Below are 25,681 nucleotides of genomic sequence, written 5' to 3'. Positions count from 1 at the left end.
AATGCTCTTTAATAAACAAAAAAAGGTTTGAATTTTGCAAAAGCTAGATAATACCAATTTATAGTTAACGGAAGGCTCATAGGAAACTATGGATAAGCACCCCAATGCAACACCACACCTCCCTGTACATTATGAAGATAATTTTATTTCCCCTACCAAGCCTTTGGAGATGTCCAGCGAATTGGTAGATAGACAATACATTGATACAGAGTTTGAATTCGAGGAAACTGATCAGAGGCAAATGATTAAGAACGTAGGAGGTCATCTAGGGGCATCACGGAGTTTGAGCGACGACTCATTCATCACCGCACAGTCTGTTGACGCAACTGCTTTATTTCCACATGATGATTTGATGAATGCAAAACCAGTAGCCACATGGACAGATGAAGATTCGGGCCAAGATTTAACACCAACTTTAAATGTCGAAGCGATACAAACAGAAGAACTAATCACACCCAAAGCGGATGAATTTAATACGACTTTTGGAACAATTGACACTGCTGATGCAGGCATTGACTTCTCAGAAAGTACGGCAAGAGAAACAGAAACAGAGCCAGAATCTGGTTTGGGAATTGCAACGAGGATCAGCAGAATTCAGATAAATCCAATTGCAACCTCCAGGGAAATGATTGCGTCAGAGAGGAAGTCCTCACCAGCCAAAGCAATTCGAACATCAATGATCTTAAACGGTCAAAAAACTCAGGATGCGACTGAAACTGATAAATGGAATAACGATAACTTGCACAACCGCGAACTTTATAATGTATCATATAACGATCCATCATTCATCAAAAGTTCGACCAGTTTGAAACGAACTAATACTGTAAAAAAAAGTTCAGAGATGAACTTGGACGATGAAAATTATGCATGCTTGTTTATCATTGCTGTGCACTCTTTTAGCGCTAACTCATTGGATAATGCGGATGACATATCAATATGCTTGTCTTTTGAAAAAAATGATATTGCGTTTGTGCACACTGTCGATGAATCAGGATGGGGGGAAGTCACTTTATTAAAAAATGTTAAAAGGGGTTGGGTACCGTTCAATTACTTTTCAGACACAGTGAAATCAATCAACGAGCAAACGAAAACTTATGATCTCCAAGAAAAGACTGAAACAAGACTACCTCTACGGAAACTGCTCTCTGCAAGTGCAAAATTTCTCTTACACCCACATGACACCATGCTACCTGATAACAGCGGAAAGACTTTCAATATAGATTATATTAATGGCGTAAGAGATGGCGTGAAAGTAATACTAGAAATGACGGAATGTGTATCCCGGTCGAACGACTTGGTGCAAAGTAAACCCAATATACGCAAGGCTAGAAAAACGCTGCTGGCCAATTGGTATAATTTGATGATAAAAGCGGACTATTATAAACATAGTGTTAAAGAAGAGCACATTGAGACGCTAATAAAGCTACTTTTTGCAGTACTGAATCAAGCCTTCATTTTCTTTGATACATGGTCCACAGAAAAAGCGTCTTTTGACGAAGAGAATAGAAAAGGCAAGAATCACAGCCCCGTAGAAGAAAAGACTAATTTAGCGGCTGTGGAAAAGGGACCTTCTCAAAATTTGATATATCTTGAAGAGCCTCCAACTGCAATGAATCGGCTACACGAGATATATGACTTGTTGTTTTGCTATTCTGGTCTGATCTTGGGAAGATTAGATATGATTGAGCACAATCCTAGCGGGTGTGAGGTTTTGGAGACCATTGTTCATCAAGTGATAGTACTCCTGCGAGATTTACTATATATCAGCAAATCCTGTTCTGCAATTATTCAGGAGAAATTCCAGTATGCATACGAAAACACACTTCACAAAAATCTGGATCCACTACTATCATTAGTGTCAGAGTTAGTGTCATGCGTGAAAGTTTTAGTAACACAAACACTGCAAGAAGATTACCAAATAGAAACTAGTAAACATTTAATCAAAGATGAGGGGTACCATTACACTGATCAAGGTCAGAGACTAACAGATATTGTTGCAAATATGGTAACTCTGATTGCAAACTCCATAAATGGCTGTAACAGTTATCTTCGATTGATCGGCGATATTCCTTTAGGAACTGACAGAAAGTATTTGGATTTAAAGCAAATACAGATAACTCCAGAGAAATTTACCCAGCTATGTTCAAAAGGCATGACAAGAAACTTAGATAAAAAGCTCATATCTGAATTGCTTAACACTGTAGGACACCAGCCACATCATAATAAACTGGCGAGGTTCTCAACGATACGAGCCGGGAATGAAGGTGAACTCGGATTCACCTACGAGGGAACTCAACTTCTTAAAGGTGTAATGCTCGATCAAACACCTTTTGGAAGAGATTCTACCTTTGATCCATTTACAATAGACGAAAAAAATAGATCAATTGAACCTGAACACAACATAATCAATAATAAAGAATTGTTAGGGAACGAAATGGTTTTCAGTAGTGACGGAAGCTTAATTGCAGCCTCTTTTAGAGCTTTGGTGTTCAAATTAACTGATGAGGTTGATAAGCCGGATGACACATTTGCAGATGCTATACTTCTAAATTTTCACTCTTTTGGTACTGAAGCAGATCTGATTGATTCATTAATAGCAAGATTTGATTTGACGGATAAATCGTTGGCCAATGATATTGGAAATAAGTTTGGCCTATATTCTTCGAGATCTTCGAGGCTGAAAAACAGGAGGAAGCTGGTTTGTAAAGTTTTTCAGACTTGGATGGAATCTTACTGGGATTATAATTCTGGTCAAAAACATCTTCCAACTTTGATTAATTTTTTCAATGAAGGGGTTTCGTTTTATCTGCCTTTTCAAGGTAAATGCCTTCTTGAAACAGCAGCAAGGTTATCAGCAGTGAATGTGGCATTCAAAAAAACCCAGGACACAGTGCCGATGATTAGGGATCAATTGTCTCCCAGAACTATTAATAAACTGAAAACTAGTTCGATTTATTCAGATGTTTCGAACAGTAGTACGGATAGCAGATTATCTGTCTTTTCACTGGATGAAAAGGTAATCGAGGAGTACGAGCTGACTAAGCTGCCAAGTCAGAATACCAATTCACTATCCCTCCCACTTCCTGTTCTAAATTTGGGGACATCATCTCTTTTAAGCAAACGCAATCTTCAAGATATGGAAAAATTGGTCCTCTCATATAGATCTATGCTAAATTGTTCTATCCCTTTGACGAACAGCAGCACTTTTTCCCCGAAAGAAGATACACTGAGGCTCATCTTTGAGTGGAATGAAATGATCATGTCAGGTGCAAAAGCTCCTCAAAATATTATTCACAATGATATTAATTTGGCTGATTTAAATCCTCTTGAGCTTGCTAAACAATTGACTCTTATCGAATCACACCTCTTTCTGGGCATAAAACCTAGTGAGCTTTTAGACGAGAATTTTTTGGGAAAGAAAAGTTCCCTCGGTCTGGCACCCAATGTCAGATCCATAGTCAATTTCACAAACGAATTGTGTGACTATGTATTAGAGAGTATTTTATATCCTCAAATGACACTGAAGAAGCGTATTGCAAGGTTGAAATCGTGGCTCAAAATCGCCCTGGCAACGACGTACTTTAGAAACTATAATTCTCTCACATCAATAATGATTGCTTTGCAAAATCACGCAATCACTAGACTGACAGGGGTTTGGAATGGATTAGATAGTAAAGAATACGAGCTTTACGATTATTTGTCTAAAATAGTCCATCCAAATAACAACTTCAAAGTCTATAGGAAAAAGTTGAAAAAATATGTGGATGAATCACCATTTGGTGAACTTCAATCTGAAAAGTCTCCCATACCGGTAGTCCCATTTTTCAATTTGTTTTTGCAAGACTTGACTTTCATTTATGAAGGAAATAATACGTACAAAAGTCCTGAGTCATTCCGCCCCAACAAAATGGTAAACATCGACAAATTCCTAAAAATAACCAAAACAATCAACATGGTTCGCTACTTCCAAGTAAATTACAACACCTATGAAGAACGGGATGAAAATGCTCAATCTTTCTTTAACATAAGCGCCCAAATTGATGTCGATACGCAACATATCAAACCAATCTCTTTGTTGCAGGAGTTCATCTTCTATGAATTATGGAGAGTTAACACCCTATACATTGCTAGCAAAGATCGTGCATATCAATTGAGCATTCTGTCTGCGCCTCGTAAATAATATCTCTATCGTCCTTTTCCAAGCTGCCATTAGAGTATTATAATTATAGATTGTTGTCATTATAGAGTTATTATTGTTTAAAAATCGTTACTAAATAGTAAGTAGTATAAATAAAGTCTACATTCATCATGTGAACTATTGTTGGGCTCTACGTAAGTTCCCAATGTGATTGATTGCTGAGCCTGCCTTGAAAAAGTCGATTTGGTCTTTAGACATTGTATGTTTAACCTTAATTATGAAATTGTCTCCATTTTTTTTCGTAACCTTAACATCCAAAGTTCCACCATTATTACCATTTTTCGCGACCATATCAACCAAGTTAACAGTCTCAAGTATATCTCCTGATGATATTTTATCGTAATCGGCTTCATTTTCGAAAGTAACTGGCAAAACTCCTTGCTTCTTTAAGTTAGTTTCATGAATTCTAGCAAATGACTTAACTAAAATCATTTGTCCACCTAAAAACCTTGGCGACAATGCGGCATGTTCTCTTGCCGAACCTTCTCCATAGTTATGCTCAGCAACTACCACCCAGGGTCTACCTTCATTCTTCCATTTAATCATTAATTCAGGGATATCATAAGCAGTGCTATCTAAATCATACGCTTTATTTACCTCACCAGTTTCCTTATTTTGTGCACCAATTAGCGTATTGTAAGAAATGTTTTCTAAGTGCCCTTTATATTTTAACCATACACCAGCAGCAGATATATGATCTGTGGTACATTTTCCTTCAACTTTCATCAAAACACTTGTTTTAATCTCCTTACCATCCCAAGCTTTAAAGGGTTCTAAAAGTTGTAAACGGTCCGATTCTGGGGAAACTTTAACTTCCACGTTACTTTGCGGTTTAGGATCGATTTCAGGATAGAACTTATTCCTTCCATGCTCGAACCCTTTTGCTGGTAAATCCAATCCCTTTGGTGGAGTGAACTTGAATTCTTCGCCATTTTCCAATTTTATGCTGTCCTTGGTCGGATCGAATTGAGCATCACTAGAGTAAATCATGGCTGTGACCATTTCTGGGGATGTTAAAAAATTCATTGTATTTCTGTTACCATCGTTTCTTGCTCTAAAATTTCTATTGAAAGAGGTGAAAATTGAGTTAGTTTCATTCGAAGTCTTCGAGACATCGACTCTATTCCATTGACCAATACATGGACCACACGCATTCGCCAAGACTATAGCTCCATTATCAGTGAAAGTTTTGATCAACCCATCTCTTTCTAACGTGGCTCTAATTTGTTCAGAACCGGGTGTAACAAAAAATGGAATACGTGGTTTTAATCCAGCTTTTGCCGCTTGTTCAACCAATTCAGCTGCACGAGTCATATCTTGGTAAGAAGAATTTGTACACGAACCGATTAAACCTGCTGAAATTTTTTGTGGCCATTTTTCTTTCAAGCTCTTTTCACCGAAATTGGATATTGGTGTTGATAAATCTGGTGTGAATGGCCCATTGACATGTGGTTCAAGTTCTGAAAGATTAATTTCAATCACTTTATCATACTGTGCGTTTTCGTCAGCTTTCAAAAGTCCATATTGCTTTAACGCAACATCGGCTTGCTCTGCTAGGATACCTCTACCGGTTGCTTGCAAATACAATCTATGAGCCTCTTGATAAGGGAAGGTGGAAGTAGTAGCACCGATTTCAGCACCCATATTACATATTGTTGCCATACCTGTGCATGATAAAGTTGAGACACCTTCGCCAAAATATTCGACGATATATCCTGTACCACCTCTAACTGTTAAAAGTCCTGCAATCTTAGTGATAACATCTTTTGAAGAGGTCCAACCATTCAATTGACCAGTTAATTTGACACCAAGGATTTTTGGAGCTTTAAGTTCCCATGGTGTACCAGTTAAAGCATCAACCGCATCAGCACCACCAACACCAATGGCAATAGCCCCTAGACCACCCGCATTTGGGGTATGAGAATCTGTACCAAGCATCATTAAACCTGGTGCTGAGAAATTTTCAAGCACGATTTGATGGATAATTCCTGATCCTGGTCCCCAAAATTGAATACCATACTTTCTACCACAACTTTGCAGGAAATCAAAGACCTCTTTATTGGTGGCAATTGACGACTTTAAATCCTTCTCTTCACCTTCTTTACCAACGATCAAATGGTCACAGTGGATTGAAGCTGGAACAAATGTTTTAGATAGACCGGTAGTCATAAATTGTAGAAGCGCCATTTGAGCGGATGCATCTTGCATGGCAACACGATCCGGATTCAGTTTTAAATACTGCTTGCCGCGGATATCTTCCAAGTTAGACGAGGTGATTGAGTCCTCAGGATCACACAAATGCGAATATAGAATCTTCTCAGCCAAGGTCAAAGGTGATTGGTTAGTGATCTCTTTCACTTTTGATAAATTCTTCAACATCTTAGCGTATGGGGGAGCCCTAGATTGCCATTCTGCTGGCACTGAAGGGAATCTGGCATGTGTAGCCAACGCTCTTTTGATATTTACCCTTCTACTAGCAGAGATCATCGGAGTTCAGGTTTTCAATTGTCACTGATAAGGTAAAAACGCAGTAGCAGCTGATAAAATTTTCAATGAGAACAGCCACTGTAAGCTTTCTACACAACTAATAATGTATTTAAATAGGTTTCGGTAACTAAATGTGAAATAAATCAAGTAACAAACTATCACGGAAATACAATATAGTCATCATCATAGAATTTTTCACTCGAGCTGTTGTCAATCGATGTCTTCAAGATTTTGTCAAAAAGAAAAATGAAAATCCTGGAAATCCCGGCGGAAAACTTTTTTCATCTCATTAGTTTTTAAAAAAAAATGCTTCCAACCAGAGTCGAACTGATGATCTCCACATTACTAGTGTGGCGCCTTACCAACTTGGCCATAGAAGCACGTAATTTAATGCTGAATTAAAAATGGTTTTAAAATCAGGTAGGATAGCTGCTCTTCGAAAAGTCATGCTTACTTCCTGCTTTATGGTGATCGCCAGAACTAGTTTACAAGGAAGGTAGAAGAAGGGATTTGAGTCATGATCTGTTCAAATAAAAAATACACTCAATAATATGTTATGTTATGGAGATAGAGCTGTTTGGCTAAGCTAGGGCAGTGGTCATCGCTACAAGAGTGAGCATACTAGGTTTGTTAGAGCAGGAATATAGCAAAAAAGATTATTCACCAATATTCAGCGAGATGTCCTCAGTCAAATGTCATGCGTGAAGTAGCTGAAGAAGGTACAGCGTGCAGTTAACGCATATGCTGCAGCTGCATGTACTGTCGTATACTGCTCAACGAAAGGGGGAAAATTTCACTCGCGATAATGCATGCTGTTGTGGTCGATGTCGTGCATTTTTCAAGTATATAAAGAAGACTCTGTGTATCGTTCCACCTTTATATTTTGGTACATGGAGGGGGGGAAGTTCATCGACACAGCTACTACGTAAACTCGGAGTCACGATCTTGGCGCAAGAAGTTGTAGCCTGCAATCTCGATGTTTAATGGTTTTGTTCGTCGCAATATATCAGGGTTACTCTATAAATAATGACCCAGTAGTCTGAAACTGTGAAGCGAACGAAAGCAGTTCAGTGAAGTATACCACTGAAAGCCGATGGAGGCAGCTGGTCTGTCACGGAATTGTTGATTATCATTTGATTAGCTATTGATCACAAAATTGTGACTTAGACTTGTAGCCACGATAACTTTTCGAATTCGAAGAAATTCTGTGTGGTCATATGTTACTTTCTTTCTTTTACTGCGCCGCCATTGGGTGAAATGCCCTGTCAATCTGTCCTTTATATATACTTAAAAACTTGTGCATTTCAGCAACACAGCAGAAATTAGGACCCTACATGCAAAGCAAGAGGAAACCTTATTTCTATTCAGTACTTATGTGGCAGGTCTGTACACTATGTCGGATATAATCACACCTATTTCTATGCTTTTGAGTATGCATTTTGTAAGTTTCTTTTTCTGGGCAGATTAGCGAAATCTCAGAGTAAGTAAAAAAAAAGAACCAGATGAAAGAATTTTAAATTTATAAAACTAGCATCTGATAGAGAAAGCTTTGATCAACAATCCAGTATAGTCACCAACGGTGTAACTAGAAGCTTATATTGTTTTCTGTTATTTAAAACCGGGGATACCTTTAGGAAGGAGAAATACATTTTGGTTTTTTACCATTGGTACATCATAGAAATACACTGAAGGAGATCAGGTTGAGATGCGTTTCTCTCATTTTTTAAAGTATAATGCAGTGCCAGAATGGCAGAGTCATTATATGGACTACAGTGCCTTGAAAAACCTAATTTATACTCTGCAAACTGATGAACTCACGTTCAATGGTGAAACAGAAGAGAATACGAATATCCAGCCAACCCTGGAATCATCCACTGCAGGTGCATCTTCCCCAAAACATTTGGCAAAACGCTTAAAGAATAAACTATTTAGCAAAAACGAAAGTGGACGAGATGCCAATCAAAAGGGAGGTGAAGATGAAGGGTTTCAGGAAGAAACTATTGAATTAGAAGAATTAGCGTCTCCAAAGATTGCTTCAAACAGCAATGGTAAAAATTTTTCACTTAAGAAAGTGAAGGGAAAATTCTTTGAATCAAGACGGTCATCTTTATCAAGCGAGGGCAAAACCTTATTCAGCTCATACGATGCATTTGTTACAAGTTTAAATGAAGAGAAATTGAAGGTTGATGATTTCTATAAGAGAATGGAATCCAAATTTTTCGAAAAATTTGAGACTTTAGTGAAAGATTTAGAGAAGGAAGGAATATGCCATGCAAGTAGCGAACCCCTAAATTCGACTTCTATTATCAATCGTCGCCCAAGCGAACCACAATCTGTTGATGGAGGTAACGATCATGTATCGAATGCTCCTTCTTTTGGGCCTCGCTCTGATTACTATTCAGAGGAGGATCTTGAGGACGAAGAAGAAGAAGATTTTGAAACCCACGATAACACAGCTCTGCTAAATTATTCACAATTCAATATAAAATCACAAAAAATCTCATTATTAAAACAATCGATTGCCAATCTATATATTGATCTATGCCAACTGAAATCATTTATTGAATTGAACAGGATCGGTTTTTCAAAGATTACCAAAAAATTTGATAAGGTCTTGCACATGAACACAAGAGAAGAATTGATTCTCTCCGGTGTTTTTTTTAGAGACACTTATGTTTTCGAAGATGAAACTTTGAGTAGATTGAATGATAAACTGACTCAATTGAACGAATTCTATGCTCTGATCAAGGGGCAACCTTCAAACATTGAGGGTTGCAAACAAGAGTTGAAATCGTTCCTGCACGACCATATCGTCTGGGAAAGAAGTAACACCTGGAAAGATATGCTTGGTTTATTATCGCACAATATCAATGGGGATTTGGGTAACGAAACCTCTGATAATAATGCTGACAAACTGAGACTGGAATTGTATAGTTACCATCTTCCGAAACCGATACGCATTAAAAACTTTAGTATTACAAAATTGTCAATTCCAAAGCTATTTTTCACGTGGAAAGCCTTCAAGATTGCATTCATCATCACTCTTACAGGTGTCCTTTTGGGAATAAAAACATTTAATGATGAAGCTCAGCATCGCTGCATGGCTTTAGTCGAATGTGTTGCATTTTTGTGGGCTAGTGAAGCTATTCCGCTACATACAACAGCTTTTCTGGTACCTCTATTAGTAGTCTTATTCAGAGTTTTGAAGGATTCAGACGGAAATGTGATCGGAGCAGCAGCAGCATCAAGAGTTGTTCTTTCCCAAATGTGGTCATCAACTATCATGATTCTTCTTGCAGGATTTACCTTAGGTGAAGCTTTGGCACAGTATGACATTGCAAAAGTTCTTGCTTCGTGGTTGTTAGCAGCTGCAGGCACCAAACCAAGGAACGTCCTATTAATGTCCATGTCTGTTGTCTTCTTTCTGTCAATGTGGATATCAAATGTTGCTGCTCCAGTCCTGACATATTCACTACTTTCCCCTTTGTTGCTTCCATTGGAAGCTTCATCTCAATTTGGGAAAGCATTGGTCATGGGTGTCGCATTTTCTGCTGATATCGGCGGTATGGCTTCTCCAATTTCATCGCCACAAAATGTTATTTCTATGCAATATTTGAAGCCTTATGGTGTCGGATGGGGTCAATTCTTTGCTATTGCGCTACCATCTGGTATACTTGCGATGCTCATGGCATGGGGTGTGATGTGCGTTAGTTTCAAATTTCATAAGACGAAAGTTGAAAAGTTTGTTCCGATTAGGACATCGTTCACCCTTAAACAATACTTTGTCATCTTTGTGACCTTGGGAACTATTCTATTGTGGTGTGTAGAGAATGAAATTGAAGGAGCATTTGGCTCTTCCGGTATTATTGCTGCATTGCCAATAGTATTATTTTTCGGAACAGGTCTACTATCAACAAAAGACTTAAACTCCTTTCCATGGTCAATCGTTATCCTTGCCATGGGTGGTATCGCATTAGGTAACGCTGTATCCACCTCAGGATTATTGAATACAATTGCGAGAGCTTTGCAAAGAAGAATCCAGAGTGATGGTCTCTTCGCAATTCTTTGTATTTTCGGTATATTGATGTTGGTTGTTGGTACTTTTGTTTCACACACAGTTTCAGCTATCATTATCATCCCATTGGTTCAAGAAGTTGGTGATAGACTAGATTCGCCAAAGGCCGCACCTGTACTGATTTTTGGTTGTGCATTATTGGCCTCATGCGGTATGGGATTAGCATCATCAGGATTTCCCAACGTTACTGCAATTTCTATGACGGATAAGAAAGGCGAACGATACCTGAGTGTTGGTTCTTTTATTGTGAGAGGTGTGCCGACATCTTTCCTGGCATTCTTATGTATTATAACGCTTGGGTATGGTATCATGATTTCTGTCCTTAAGGGACCCTCTGCTTAAACAGATCACTTGGATGATATTTCTGTCAACATTTTTATTATTGGCGCCTTCTATTCGATTTCCAGTGCTAATACATAAATTCTATCTAGATTATAAATGAGCCGAAAATGATATATACAATTTTCTGCATTTCGATGCAAATATATATTGGTATCAAATCTAGTTTCAGTTCGTTCACGTCTACTGAAACATTTTAAACAGTTCTTCAATAGCACTATGGCACAAACAACTTTGTTGAAAAATTTGCGAGCGAGCGCGTCAATGTAAACCGCCAAGAGCTTTCGTTATACTCGATGCCTTTGAATAAAAATCATTTCTAAGTAGTGACGCAGGGAGCCAGGGCTCAAAGGTGATCATTTTTTTGACATGCAGTCCTTAGAACACTTGACTGTAGACTCCGCTGATATAAGTGTGGAACTAAATGATGTCGTAGGTAAAGTGGAGCAAAATACCCTAGACAGCGAAGTTCACAAATTACAACAAGACGATGATAAAAAGAGCGATTACAATGTCGACATTCTTACGTTGCAACACCAGAGGACATTAATCACCCAACTGAATAACTCAAATAATGAAAGGGCATGTGAGGGTGACAAGGTATACATCATTCCGGAATCCTGGTACAAGGATTTTTTTGATCCAGAATTGACCAATGCGGAGTCCCTAGGCCCAATAAATACGTCCTTAATATGTCGAGACTATAATAATTTTATCTTAGTGGACTATGACCTTCAACCATATCTGTCTCTCCCAGAGTGTGTATTTGAGAAATTAATAGAGTGGTATGGACTTTCGCCTGGCTCTCAACCTGTCATTACTTCATTAGTCTATGATGACGAAAACGGTTCTTTAATAACGGAGTACAATAGATGCGTTTTAAAATTACATTATTTATCGGTAAATGAGTCAAACAGGCGATATAATGTCAACAACAGGCCCATATTCATTTCGACGTCCATGCTATCTAACATGGAACAGGTTGTAAACAAACTACTTGAAGGATTTTTTGCTAAGGAATCAGCTCTTCACCCTGATAATACCAGGTTTAAGTTATGGTACGTCAAAGATTTTGAACAGAATGGCCATAAAAGCATACTGCAATCATCATATAGATTAAATCCATTAAAATTTATGGAGCTACCCTTAAGAACTCGTATATCATCCAAATTGAAGGGCCATACATTGAAGGAATTGAAAATATTTGCTGGGGATTTCGTTATTGAAGTCAGACAATCAGGTCAAAATTATCATTGGGCTTCAAACTATTACATGTACAACAATATTAATGTATCGGAAGGAATAACTGGTTTAACCAACTTAGGAAACACATGTTACATGAACTCTGCATTACAATGTTTAGTTCATATACCGCAGCTTAGGGATTTCTTTTTATATTCAGGGTATGAGAAGGAAATTAACACCCAAAATCCTCTGGGACATAATGGTCACATTGCTAAGGCATTCTCACTTCTTGTTCAAAACCTATTCGGAAGCAATATGGACAACAATACAACAGCAGTATATTCGCCTAACAATTTTAAAACCACTATTGGGCATCTAAATAGTATGTTCTTCGGATATATGCAGCAAGATTCTCAAGAGTTTATAGCTTTCCTGTTGGATGGGATTCACGAAGATCTCAATAGAATTGTGAATAAACCGTATGTTGAAAAACCATCTCTATCGTTTGATCATAACGTGCACGACTTTGCGGCACTAAAAAAGTTGGCGAATGATACATGGACAGGACACCTCATGCGAAATGATTCCGTTATAACCGACCTATTTGTGGGTCTCTATGAGTCAGTTCTGCATTGTCCGGAATGCAATAACGTTTCTATCACATTTGATCCTTATAACGATTTAACTTTACCGTTGCCGGTGGACTCAGTCTGGCACGCTACTGTAACAATTTTCCCAGAAAGCTCTCCTCCATGCTCATTAGAAGTTCAGCTAGATATATCTGCGACATATCAGGATCTCAAGCATTACATTGGAGTCCATGCTGAAATGGACCCAAAAAACCTTTACGGCTGCGAAATTTTTAATCATCAATTCTTTACGAATTATGAATTACCAGATTCAAATTCACATTTCCTACCGTTAAGAGAGCTTATTTCTGAGTCTGATAATGTCGTCTTCTATGAATTGCATGCTTCACAAAATGATATCATTGTGCCTGTGCTGAACACTATAATCGAGGAAGGTTTCAAAACTCCAAGAAATTTCGGAGTACCATTCTTCATTGTTCTTACTCCAGAAGAGATTGAAAATCCTAGTGCTATACGTTTCAAGCTCGAAAAGGCTTATACTAATTTGAGTGGCGGTTTTGTAGAGTTTCCAATATCTTCCCTCGAAAGGGAAACTCTACTGGAGTCACTTTCATTGCTTCAACGGACTTTTGAAAATAATAATCTCGAAAAACTTAGAAAAAATATTTCCTTCTCCTTTCTGGAGGATATTGATCTAAATGAGTTTTTCAGAATTCAACTATTGGAAGTATCTGACCCCAGAAAGGAAACATATCCAAGCAGTAATGAGGAAACGGAAGCATCCAATCCATCTCTTCGGACGCCACCTACACGTTTGAATTTAAACCACCTCAAAGATATAACGGACTGTTTAAGTCCCATTATCGATGCAATATACGATTACCCATCTTTTGTCAAGAAATTTGAGGAAACTGCTGAAGAGAAGGATGAGTACTCAAATGGTAATGAGAAAAATGAATCAAAAGAGAAGCAAACTATAGATGGACAGACGGAAGGGATTGCTAAATTAGAAAACAATTTGAATCTTCAAGACGATTTTAATGCAGAAAAGAGTAGAAGTGTGGAGGTTTCAGATGTTCTTACCTCACCTATAGTGAATCAAAACACAGTTCTTATATGCGAATGGCAAAAAAAAAATCTCGAAGACGTTTTTTCTGACTCGCAACCAATTAATTGGGAAAATCCTGGTAAAATAGTGAACCAAAATTTGGATGGACAACAGAATTCATCTAAGAAACAAACGAAAAATATGATCACATTGGATCAGTGCTTGAAGTTGTTTTCTAAAAGAGAAGTTTTGGGTCTTAACGACTTATGGTACTGCCCTAAGTGTAAGAAGCACAGGCAAGCGACAAAACAGATTCAATTATGGAATGCACCCGATGTTTTGCTAATTCATTTAAAAAGGTTTGAAAATCAAAGATCCTTCAGTGACAAGATAGATGATGTTGTCCAGTTTCCAATAACTGATCTCGATATGAGCGAATATCTAGTAAATAAAGAAGATCCGCGAGGATCGATATATGATCTTATTGCGGTTGATAACCACTATGGGGGTCTTGGTGGAGGGCATTATACAGCTTATGCTAAGAATGATGCTGACGAGAAATGGTACTATTTTGACGATTCTCGCGTTTCAGAAACAGTGCCAGAAAGAAGTGTGGCCGGTTCAGCATATTTGCTATTTTATCTCCGTCGAAGTACTGATAACGAAAGTCTAGGAAGTGTACGATTACAGGAAATAATTGCTCATTCTCGCAAGGAATACAATTTGAAGATTGCGGAAATGAAAGAAAGACAAAGGGAGATTTATTTTAGTAACAAGACTGATAGCGAAGATGATGGAGATGATGTGGACGCAAATGTGAATAAAGATAATGAAGATAATGAAGATAATGAGGATAATGAAGATAGTGATGTTGATGTTGAAACTTCAGACGTGGATGGAAAAAGATTTGGACTTATTCAAAATGCGGACGAAATTAATCCGAAAAGTAGTACAGACAGCGGGAGTTCCAATGAAAACTTAGGATCAACAAGATCAACAGCTTACAGTATAGAAAGTCTAGAAGTTGGCCATATAAATCAACCTGAATATTGTGATGGACATGAAAATAACATGGGCCGAAGGAAACTAAGGCTAATAAATAAAAAATACAATGAATCACCAACAGGGACTTCTCCAACTTCTTTGGGATCATCAGATGATGGCGATAGCATGAATATTGATTTTATGTAGCTGAAGTAGAGTGAAGATGCATTTCGTTAACGATATAATTGTGTACCAAAATCGCACATTATTTGATTTCTTTAAGAGTGTAAATATAATAAAATATTAAAGACCATAAAAGCTTGGCGTAAAAGATCTACGCAGTATTCAATTTACCTATAGAAAGACAAGGGGCTTGCTTCAGATAATTGCACAGTTCTGCGTAGGATGGAATGCTCTCTGCTGCCCCTTTTTTTTGAATTGCCAATGAGCTTGCTATGGTAGAAATTTTTACTGCTTCCCAGAGAGAGTTCCCACGATAAAGTTGAGTGATCAAGGCTCCCAAAAAGGTATCTCCGGCTCCTGTTGTGTCAACCACTTTAATTCCTCGCGATGCTGGAAAGTATTTTACCGTTTTTTCCGCATTCGAAGAGAACACGGCACCTCTTACACCTAAAGTTATCATGACAGTTGCTGAATTGGATTGGTAAACCAAGTTTTTCTGAAACTCTTGACAAATTTTAGTATAGCCTTGGACAAAATCTATCTCTATTTCTCCATGAAACCGCTCATAATCCTCTCGGGTGTATAAAGATTCTAAGATTTGAAGTGCTTCCAGTTCATTGACGACCAATATATCGACGGATGCCCAAATATGTGCACCGAGGAGGTGGAATGGAGAAGGATTGAAAACAATCTCATGTGCAGGACAATTCTCCTTCACCCATAATATTATTGAGCCTGGATCTGGAATTTCATGCTGCAAGACCACATAATCACTTTTGCCCCTTGAGTCCTCTTTTTTTGAGCTATTAAATATCACATCCAGTTCTGCTGGAGTATAGGTGGATCTTCCATTGGCGCCTTCGGTTAAAAGTATTCTGTTCTGGCCGCCAGTTTGTTCCTCCACCAAAATTGTCGCAGTGCCAGTGCTCTCATTTTCGATTTGTCTCACCGCTGAAACGTCAACCTTGCTTTCTTTCAACAGATCGAGCAGTTGCTCTCCAAAGGAATCCTGACCAACACAGCCTATCATTCGTACAACGTAATCGTCAACCGTGTTCTTCAATCTTGCCAGTGCTATAGTTTGGTTTAGTCCTTTACCTCCGGCATGTGTCTCAAAACTATTAGCTCTGATTGTCTCGCCAGCTAGTGGCATACGGTCAGTATATGTCACCAAATCATAGTTCAATGAACCAAAAACTGTGATGCCCATTATCAGCTTTTCTGGTTGATACCTTAGCTACCTTGAGAGCTGCTTTATCGAATCCTTTGACAAACTTATTGTGGATGCGATTTGATTATCTATATTACCAACCGTAAAAGGATAGGTGATACCTTTTTCGGAACTTCGCTTATTTGGGCCATTTTGTATTATCAAGTTCGAAAAATATGAAAAACTGTCAGCATACGAAAAAAACTACAGAGAGTAGTAATAACGACGATCTAGTAACATTACTTGAGGGCTGAGAAAAGCCAACTCCTACTTAGAATGACTGAGACTGCTGTAGAAACTGTAGATGTTCATCCGATCACATTTCCTCCGCCAGTCTTTGCTCGTATTTCACCTGAATTATCGCTACAAAGACATCTTTCTTTGGGAATAAGGCCATCGTTACGATCATTTGAAGAATTCCGTGAGGTGAATATTAATGAAGGAACACTCTCTAGGTTCGGTCCGAACGGTGTCGCAGTCGAGGAAACTGGCAACAACGTGTTGGGCTCTAATGTGCTCAAATGTGGGAATACCTTTGTAGTAACATCTATTACTGGGGGTATAGTAGAGATAAACATACCGGTTGATGAAGAAGATATAGGCGAAAAAGAGCTTATGGAAATTAGTGAGAAGAGGGACTATGTGAATAAGTGTGCTTCGGTATTTCCACAGATTGAAGTAGAAAGAGGTAGGACCGGCGCACCAACAGATGAAGAAATGACGATATCTCAAAAGCTTTATGACAATGTGCTGCATTCAGGGCTAATATCAAAGTCTGCATTAGATGTGGACTGCGGAATTCGTATAACAGATAGCACAGGGAAAACAAAGATTGTTTATTTCGATGAAACGAAGGATGGCGATATGTCGCAATTCAGGCCTAAGAGAAAGTGGGCATATGTTCTCTACGCCAAAATTGTTGTTTTCAGCCGAACTGGTCCTGTCTTCGATATGTGCTGGAATTCGCTTGTTTATGCCTTAAAGGATACAAAACTGCCTAGAGTATTCATTGATGAAAGGGCCACCGATTTAAAAATGACGGTCAGAACAAGAGGTAGAAGCGCAGTAGTGAGAGAGAGTTATGATATTCTATTCGATAGTAAAAAGGCAGTTCCTCTGAAGATTAATGAGTTTCAGATTGGCTTCGCATCTAATTATGGTATAATAGATCTAGACCCTGAAGCTCAGGTTGTTCGTAATGACGAAGGGCACGATGTTGACGAAGAAATGGATAAGCCAAGGGCAATACTACTTGCAGATATAGATTCAGAGGCCGAAGAAACGAGCATAAACTCTACCATTTCAGTAATCGGAGATTCAAGCGGAAAATTGACGAATGTTACTATTGTCGGTGGCGGATCTAAGATTACACTAGAGATGATTAAAAGAGCACTAGCTCTCTCAAAGGCAAGATACGACGATTTGAAGACAAAATCATAAGAGCTACTCAAGGTTAAATCATAAGATATTTTGTTTCTGTCACTTTTCCCGCACTGTTATCGATAGTTTTTTTCATTTAATAAAGTTATTTAATATACTACATACAATTTAACCATAGATAATAACTGGTTCGTACGTGCAAATCACCAAAAGCTGGAATTGTTAGAAGGTTAAATTCAGAAAGCAAACCTCTTGTTTAATCCCTTCTGTTTCTTAATGTGGGTTCCGGGGAAGGAGATGGAGTAGTTGTATTTTTCAAGTCAACATTCACATATTCGTTAACCTTTGCTGCGACACCACCACGAGCACGCTTAACGACTCTACTCTTCTTGGTACCCTTGTTTCTGTAAACCTCGATGTAGAAGGCAACAAATAAGAACAGATAAGAAGAAATAATTGCGCAGCCTGATAACGTAGCAGCCGTAGAACCAACACAATCACCACAATGAGGTAAAGAAGGGAAATATAAATGAACAGCTTTTTGGTAAACAGCAAAGTAAATAAACCCAATATCAAGAATAAATTGTAAAATTTGAAATCTAGTAACCCATTCCTTCCACCAAACTCTAATATTTCTAGCAGCCAAAAAATAGTAAAAGTACATGACAACATGAACACCCAGATTAAGACTGATGGGAACCCAGGAGATTGAAGTTGTACCGACCAATTGCGTGTAACACAATAAAGCCGTAGCACCGTGATGATATGTGTGTAAAAATGTCAATTTTTTATGCTTCAAAACCAAAAACACAGTATCAATGAACTCAATATATTTAACAATATAATTCATGTAATACAGAGTAGCCATTGGCTGTGTCCACGCGCCAATATTACAAATGCTGAAATATAAGCCGTTGTGAGAAATCATTGGGATCAATTGTTCCACCATCAAAATCAAAAGAGTAAACGACACTGTTGTCAAAAGCAAATTATGCAATTGAAATAAAAAGTTCAATTTGAATGGCTTGATATTGCGCAATACAGCTCTACCGCCAAAAATAATCAAATAGTATGCTGCGATAGTTGGCAGAACTTCGTGCAATTTGCTGAGTGGGAGCTTTCCGGGCACAAACTTGAACTCATTTGGGACAAACTTTGCTTGAGTAGCTTTTGTAATGAAGCAATTGAAGTAATCCCATAGATAAATATTAAAAAATGGGCGGTCGACATTAGGAACATAATCCTGTAAAACAGGATATTTCTCCAGCAATGGAGTAGCGTATTGAAGTAACATGTTTTTCATCATCCTACAGGAGTATACCGAGTGGTTTAACGATCGATTTCCAGCCTCAAAGAAACTTAAAACCTTGTTTGCTCTTTTATAATTCCGTACTTCCTGGTATTTCTCATAATCGTCTTTCTCTCGACGCTCTCGAGAAAGATTGTAATCTTGATGCCGAAAAAAAACCAAGATCGCGACGCGCGTAAATAATACGTAATATGCAATGCGTTAAGCAGCAGAAATGACATTAAACTAGCGTTTGCGCGATTGATTCTTAATAAATAAACTAATATGTAATAAATAAGTGGAATAGACTGTAAGTGGTATATCAAAAATATGACAGTTTAATATGGTTTAGCGATGCCAGCCTCTTGCGCATATTGGTCCATACTTACCGGTTCCCATGTTATGCCAAGTCCTTCTGCGATAGACTTACCCAAATTTTTGTTTAAAAGACCGAAATATTGACAGACCCTTGTTTTGATATGTGGCACGGCAACTTTGGAAGCGTGGCCCACGATGTTATCAATGAAATCTTTCTTGGTCTTATCGTCGAAGACTTTCTCGTAGAGAAGTCTAGGTTGCTCAAAATCTAGCTCGCTTATTCCGCTTTTGTAATAGTATTCATTCAGCTTGGCATCCACAATCTTTTCGTGATCCTTTCTATCGATTTCCTGCTGCTTTAGGTATTGCTTTACATCTTTATCAAGAACAACCCCACTGAATTCCTTGCCGAATGCTTGCATGTTAGGGTCCCCAAAGTTCTTAAATTTCATTTCAGCCTTTGGAAGGGATGAAATATAGTTCGGTTCCTTCCCCTTGTTGTATTGACAGCCAGGACCATCTCTTTGAAAGTTTGATATCTGGTGTGGACATTTGGTAGCGCCAGGTATAACTTCCTTCTCGGAAACACCGTTTGAAAATGCCGAAATAAATGGGCAGCCAGCATTTCTAGGTCTGTTCACTGGTAAGTGCTGGTAATTAGCTCCTAGTCTGTAACGCTGTGTATCAGGATAAGAAAATAATCTCAACTGTAAAACGGAATCGTTAGAAGGCTGAATACCTGGGATGCAGGTATTACTTGGACTGAAAGCAACTTGCTCGATTTCTTCAAAATAGTTCTCAACATTTTCAACTAGCGTGATTGTACCAAATTTCCTTAACGGGTACTCTTTGTGTGGCCAGATCTTTGTTAAATCGTTGACAGAGTATCTGAATTCCTCTGCCTGTTTAGGTGTCATTGTTTGCACGTAACACGTAAGTTTGGGGCGTTCGCCGTTTTCCAATTGCTTAAACAACTTAGCCTGGTTGTAATCTGGGTTAGATCCAGCAAGATTTCCTGCCTCTTCGGTGCTTAGGTATTCCCATCCATTTTCTGGCAAAATGTGAATCTGCACGTAGGTCAACTCATTTTTGTCGTTAACAAACTTGAATGTGTGACCGGAATACGAGGACATATCAGCCCATGATGCTGGAGTACCTCTTGGCCCGAACATATACGTTATTTGATGGATGGATTCAGGATTCAGCGTCAGGTAATCCCAGAAGGCAGAGCTGTCATCGTCTTGGCCCAAATGCGTTTGAGGGTCTCTTTTTTGAGTATGAATGAAATGTGCAAATTGATTTCCGTCCCTTATGAAGAAGACTGGTGTGTTGTTGAACACATAGTCATGATTTCCCCAGTCTGTGTAAAGCTTAAAAGAAACACCTCTGGGATCTCTTACAGTATCGGGGGAGCCAGACTCACGTCCCACCGTTGAGAATCGAACGACACCAGGGCATTTATAACCAGGAGTTTGGTATGGGGCTGCGTATGTAATGTCCTTAAGCGAGTCTGTCAATTCAAACTCAATTCTGCAACCACCGCCCTTCGCATGTACCACTCTTTCGGGGATCCTTTCCCTGTCAAAATGGGCCATCGATTCCACAAGATGGACGTCCTGCAAAAGCAGCGGCCCATCAGGTCTTGCTACCTGGTTGCCGTATGGATGGTGGTCATATGCAAATCCGTTTTCCAGAGTGTATACTTTTGGAGGGATTTCTTTTGATGTGAACATTTTGCACTTGGTCTTCTTTTCAACAATCTGGTTTGTCTGTGCTTAATAGCATCGAGATGCATGCAAGAACGACATGTGGCTTACATTGTGCTATATATACATTTATGTATCTCATGTTGTCGCTTGACAAACAAACTCCCTTTATCTCTCTAATAGCAATTTTTTATCAACTGCTCGCATGTTGACCATCAAGGTTTTGGTTATTCGATAGTGTCCCCTAAGAGCGTTATCCACCGATAAATCCAGCTGACGATTCAACCGAATACATCTGCAACACTCTCCTGGATACAATACAGGTTGAGGATTTACTGTTTCTTTATTCACAACGCAATATTCGTCAAACAGCAAACATTACATATATGCAAATCGTACCGCGTCACTTCACAGCTGGAAGCAAAAAGAAAGTACGAGGCAGATTCGAAAAGGAGAATCGGAAACTAAACGTTTGAGGGTTCTTGCTATACCAATTAGTAAGTAATAGAAAATAGTTGACGCTGTTGACAATTGAAGAATTCGTTTTATGTTCTATTTGTATGTAAAGTGATATTTTATGCTAAACGATCTGAGCCAGTTAATCTTACGGCCGCACCGTATTTTTGAATCTTTGTCAGTAGCCCATCACCCTGTTTCACCAACAGATGATACTGAGCGTTTTTGTTGTCTGGTCTGTTGGTCTCTACAATCCCGTTAACCCTATCAATGACGCAGTTCAACTGTTTGTTTGGTATGAATTTACACAAATCGTTGTCAAGGAATTCGACAGAGACACCGAAAGCGCCAGCCATCGACCTCAAAGACAGTGTTTTGTACGAGTCTAGTAGTTGAGCGTACACCTTTCTTCTCATTCCTCTTACGAAATAGTCCGAATGTTCATTGAGATATTTGCAAGGCAGGAGCACGTTGTCGTAGGACTCCAACAAGTAGGGGAAGAAGCTCGAATAGTCGGATGTGTACAGTGAGATTGTGAGTGAGGAGATCGACTGCAAAGCTGAGGTAGTTGTCAAAAGGGATAGCAGTTCAGGGGAATCGATGATTTTCGATTTCAACTCGGTCCTTTCGAAAGTGAACAGGCCCGCAACACTCGCGTATGTTGCGATGCTTTCGTAGGACGTCAACTCTATCGAGGTGAATGTAGCTAAGGAATCCACCAGCAGCTTAGCCGCCTCTTTGAAGTTTCTTACAGCTAAACAATGGACACCTTTGTAGGTCTTGAATCTGTTTCTTCTTTCCCAGTCGCCACCTTTTTCAATCATCACATTGATTTGCTCCAATTTTTCTTTCACATACGACTGATCGTTGAAGAAGAAACCTAGTCTTGTAATGGTTAACATTATATCAATTTTAGCCCCGGTGGAGATGGCTCTGCTCATGGCTTTCTCTAATGTCTTTTGTGCATTTTCACGGTCTCCGATCTGTGCATAGTATTCCCCGAGGTTAATCCAACACTGAGCCTGTTCTAATTCACCCTCGTCATTTTCTTCCACCTTGGCTAGCTTCTTCTGTAGCTCTTGAATTCTAAGCTCATTCTTTTGCAGCAGCTCTTTGTATAGATTTGCATCAAAGTCTAGGGTTCCCCGAGGCAAATATTGTTCGCAAAGATATTTGTAATATGGTGCCATTTCTTCCTCCTTGATGATATTGAGCACAGAGTCTCTTAACTCAACATTATTATTTGGCGAATTAGGCTGTGTCAAGATAAATGCTTTCTCTGAAATTTCATAATTTGGAACCTTATTCACACTGGGATCCACGTAGCGGGTCTCATCAGCACCGCTATCGTCTTTGTCTACTCTAGAGGCGGACTTTGTATCAGTTTCAGACATAATGATATATAAACGGCTCTATCAGGTGGCTCAATTGTACTTTACTAAAAGCTTGTGTACTTCAAGAGGTAAGGTGGCAAACTGTATCCAACCTTCAAGAATTGATAAATCCTTTGAAGTCTTTCGTTAAAGGTGATCTTTCGGGCTTTCTTTAACACTTGAATGATTACATTATATCTGGCTTTAAAGATTACCAAATTCTTAACAGAATCCAGATTTAAACAAGTGCTAGACATGTCAGTGAAAATGTCTGTTGTTCACCCCGATACTTCTGAATATCCTTTTAAGTTTGAGCCATTTTTAAGGCAGGAATACTCCTTTTCGCTAGATCCAGATAGGCCCATTTGTGAATACTATAACCCTAGAGAGGGTCCATCATCGTGTCCAAGAGGTGTTTCTTGCCCCAAAAAACATGTACTTCCGATTTTTCACAACAAGATTGTTTGCAAACACTGGCTGAGGGGCCTTTGTAAGAAAAACGACCAATGTGAGTACCTTCATGAATACAACTTGAGAAAAATGCCAGAATGTGTATTCTATTCGAAAAATGGATACTGCACACAGACACCTGAATGCCAATATCTTCACATTGATCCACAATCCAAGATCGCTCTTTGCGAAGACTACGAGATGGGGTTTTGTCCTCTGGGACCACTTTGTAAGAAAAGGCACATCAAGAAAGTCTTGTGTCCCAGATATTCGACTGGCTTCTGTCCCTTGGGAAAACTCTGTGATATGGCACATCCAAAATTCAAAATGCCAAGTTCTATTAGTAGATTAAGAATTAAAAAGGATGAGGAGATAAATACGAGAAAATCGGACTTAGAAAAAGAAAGACGACTAAATGCTATAATAAATGGGGAAATCGATTTATGAAGAATATTAGGGTTCTGTTATCAACTAGGAGTCATTTGCGAAACTGAGATGGGGCCTCAGCGGAATGCAGTTTTCGACTGGCTGTCTACTTATGAGGATTATTTTTAAGAACTCCAACTCTTTATGCCAGAGTTGGTACAGATGATCGTTGTTCAGTATATTGAAGTGTATTGGATCATTTTTCAAAATGGCAGTAATCAACCATTGGCTTTGTTGAATCGAGCCTATACCATGATTTTTTGATTGTTGAAGTTCGTGAAATGGTTCGCACTTGGTTATTAATGCCAGTAAACAAAGACCTAAAGCATAAAGATCAGTATCGAAAGATTGTTTAGAAAATTCAATCATTTCCGGTGCACAATATTCCATTGTTGATTCTAAACTAGATCCTATGATAAAATTACCATCGTTCAACCTTTTTGCAGATGTAAAATCTGCCAAAAAGAAATTTAATTTAGAATCCACTAAAATGTTTGCAGTCTTGATATCACCGTGGATGATTCTTTCGGCTTTCAAAAAGGACAGGCAGTCGAGCATTTGAAAGCATAGTTTCCACCAGTTTGTGAAAATTGTTTCATTTTTATTTTGGCAGAACTGTTGTAAATTCATTTCGTATTCCTCCAGAACTATCCCAGGCACGAATTCATTAGATCGTAGCCTTTTGTAATGAGATTTGTAAATATATGTTATGCCATAAAATGGCACTATGTTATATCGATTATTGTGGTTCAATTGATTGATTTCATTCAGTTGTGATAAAAAGCCCGCTTCCTTTAGTATTATATTTGATCTCTTCTTCGAGACTGCAAACTTCAGCACCGATCTTTCTCGATTTAAAATTTTGAAAACGCAGGAATATGAACCGTGGCCAATCGGAAATGAACTGAGCTTCAAATTAGGGTTTGCCAAAAAATCCAGAGATGCTTTTGCTAACAAATTTTGGCCAATTGTTTTGCATAAATATGGGTACAGCTTCATATCGGCCAGAAGACAATCCAAAGATGATACTCCTGCGTATCCTTCGCTTTTTGATTCGGACACTGGTGAGATAGGACAGCTTTCGGTCCTTATTGCACTTCGACTTGGCGTATTAATCCTCAGAGAGCTGCTTACGGTTTCCACTTCTGCTTCGGCCTTCTGCGCTGCTCTGCCGTTTGAGTCGGATCTTGCTCCAAATCCAGTCGGAAGGTTTGGAGAAGGGGGTGGTGTTCTAATCATCGTCATTTTGGAATAAATTGCAAATCACAGCACAACACAACACAGTACCACACAGTATGATACAATATAGGACGAAGGTGACTGGCAATTTCTTTAATCTCTCGTGTTTGTGTACTGTTTTGTAGAGCGCTCAAAATTGTTATCAACTCCGTAAGCCAAGTCCGTAAACCGGATGGCAGTTTATTATCAGAATCACATATCACGAAGAATTCGGGCATCACTTGGCATCTTATCGACAATGTCACTTGTGAAGAATGCAATACCTACAAACATTCTGTATCTATTGACGTTTGTTGATACCTTTGTCATATTGCACTTTGTGCTCTTTGATGTTTTACGCAAGTGACACTAGCAATTATTTTGTCCATTAATTTTGACAAGTTTCCTCATCTTTGACAAAAGAGAAAGCTATAGGTTCACCTACGGAGGAAGAACAGTGCCAAATGATCACTGCTTCAGGTCGCCGTTTTATGTCAAGAGTTTTGAAGAGATAAATAAGCTTTTTTTACATGTATCACGGGATTATGTGCGATGAGTCGTCGCCTTTTCATATGTAATTACATATTTCAAGACAACGTATATGTGCGTGTATGAAATGGTACTGAGCCTGGCACCATCTATGTAAGTCTGTGAACGCAACGAAATTTGCTTTCAAATTACAAGTAGTTTGAAATCTGAAACATATCGTCCGAGGCCTCAAAATAGGGTAGGATCTGAAATTGGGCCAGCGTTACCTTCCAACAATG

The 25,681-nt window shown here is 38.7% G+C and overlaps 11 protein-coding genes and 1 non-coding gene across 12 annotated transcripts; 5 read left to right on the top strand and 7 right to left on the bottom strand.

Moving 5' to 3' along the window:
* Positions 1–88: 88 nt before the first annotated feature.
* BUD5 (Ras family guanine nucleotide exchange factor BUD5) lies at positions 89–4,180 on the top strand (the record flags this gene model as incomplete). Its single annotated transcript, XM_037286054.1, has 1 exon — positions 89–4,180. The coding sequence occupies one exon, from the start codon at positions 89–91 to the stop codon at positions 4,178–4,180; it is 4,092 nt and encodes a 1,363-aa protein (XP_037141949.1).
* Positions 4,181–4,315: 135 nt separating this feature from the next.
* On the bottom strand, positions 4,316–6,685 carry ACO2 (aconitate hydratase ACO2; the record flags this gene model as incomplete). The annotated part of the gene is made up of 1 exon (XM_037286053.1): positions 4,316–6,685. The coding sequence occupies one exon, from the start codon at positions 6,683–6,685 to the stop codon at positions 4,316–4,318; it is 2,370 nt and encodes a 789-aa protein (XP_037141948.1).
* Positions 6,686–6,992: 307 nt separating this feature from the next.
* Positions 6,993–7,065, bottom strand: HG535_0Atrna1T. The gene has a single exon. It is a non-coding gene; the product is annotated as a tRNA-Thr (tRNA).
* A 1,325-nt stretch (positions 7,066–8,390) lies between these two features.
* HG535_0A01570 (uncharacterized protein) lies at positions 8,391–11,102 on the top strand (the record flags this gene model as incomplete). Its single annotated transcript, XM_037286052.1, has 1 exon — positions 8,391–11,102. The coding sequence occupies one exon, from the start codon at positions 8,391–8,393 to the stop codon at positions 11,100–11,102; it is 2,712 nt and encodes a 903-aa protein (XP_037141947.1).
* A 366-nt stretch (positions 11,103–11,468) lies between these two features.
* UBP12 (putative ubiquitin-specific protease UBP12) lies at positions 11,469–15,113 on the top strand (the record flags this gene model as incomplete). Its single annotated transcript, XM_037286051.1, has 1 exon — positions 11,469–15,113. One exon carries the CDS (start codon positions 11,469–11,471, stop codon positions 15,111–15,113), a length of 3,645 nt encoding a protein of 1,214 aa, XP_037141946.1.
* Positions 15,114–15,240: 127 nt separating this feature from the next.
* On the bottom strand, positions 15,241–16,299 carry RBK1 (putative ribokinase; the record flags this gene model as incomplete). The annotated part of the gene is made up of 1 exon (XM_037286050.1): positions 15,241–16,299. One exon carries the CDS (start codon positions 16,297–16,299, stop codon positions 15,241–15,243), a length of 1,059 nt encoding a protein of 352 aa, XP_037141945.1.
* Positions 16,300–16,575: 276 nt separating this feature from the next.
* RRP43 (exosome non-catalytic core subunit RRP43) lies at positions 16,576–17,739 on the top strand (the record flags this gene model as incomplete). The annotated part of the gene is made up of 1 exon (XM_037286049.1): positions 16,576–17,739. One exon carries the CDS (start codon positions 16,576–16,578, stop codon positions 17,737–17,739), a length of 1,164 nt encoding a protein of 387 aa, XP_037141944.1.
* A 196-nt stretch (positions 17,740–17,935) lies between these two features.
* HG535_0A01530 (elongation of very long chain fatty acids protein) lies at positions 17,936–18,985 on the bottom strand (the record flags this gene model as incomplete). The annotated part of the gene is made up of 1 exon (XM_037286048.1): positions 17,936–18,985. One exon carries the CDS (start codon positions 18,983–18,985, stop codon positions 17,936–17,938), a length of 1,050 nt encoding a protein of 349 aa, XP_037141943.1.
* Positions 18,986–19,305: 320 nt separating this feature from the next.
* On the bottom strand, positions 19,306–21,018 carry CTT1 (catalase T; the record flags this gene model as incomplete). Its single annotated transcript, XM_037286047.1, has 1 exon — positions 19,306–21,018. One exon carries the CDS (start codon positions 21,016–21,018, stop codon positions 19,306–19,308), a length of 1,713 nt encoding a protein of 570 aa, XP_037141942.1.
* Positions 21,019–21,566: 548 nt separating this feature from the next.
* Positions 21,567–22,841, bottom strand: RPN7 (proteasome regulatory particle lid subunit RPN7; the record flags this gene model as incomplete). Its single annotated transcript, XM_037286046.1, has 1 exon — positions 21,567–22,841. One exon carries the CDS (start codon positions 22,839–22,841, stop codon positions 21,567–21,569), a length of 1,275 nt encoding a protein of 424 aa, XP_037141941.1.
* A 162-nt stretch (positions 22,842–23,003) lies between these two features.
* On the top strand, positions 23,004–23,717 carry YTH1 (cleavage polyadenylation factor RNA-binding subunit YTH1; the record flags this gene model as incomplete). Its single annotated transcript, XM_037286045.1, has 1 exon — positions 23,004–23,717. The coding sequence occupies one exon, from the start codon at positions 23,004–23,006 to the stop codon at positions 23,715–23,717; it is 714 nt and encodes a 237-aa protein (XP_037141940.1).
* Positions 23,718–23,741: 24 nt separating this feature from the next.
* ISR1 (putative protein kinase ISR1) lies at positions 23,742–24,941 on the bottom strand (the record flags this gene model as incomplete). The annotated part of the gene is made up of 1 exon (XM_037286044.1): positions 23,742–24,941. One exon carries the CDS (start codon positions 24,939–24,941, stop codon positions 23,742–23,744), a length of 1,200 nt encoding a protein of 399 aa, XP_037141939.1.
* Between the last annotated feature and the right edge of the window lie 740 nt (positions 24,942–25,681).

The sequence above is a fragment of the Zygotorulaspora mrakii genome, chromosome 1 (assembly GCF_013402915.1).
Source record: "Zygotorulaspora mrakii chromosome 1, complete sequence".
NCBI classification, from domain to species: Eukaryota; Fungi; Ascomycota; class Saccharomycetes; order Saccharomycetales; family Saccharomycetaceae; genus Zygotorulaspora; species Zygotorulaspora mrakii.
This window is presented reverse-complemented; position numbering and strand designations above follow the sequence as displayed.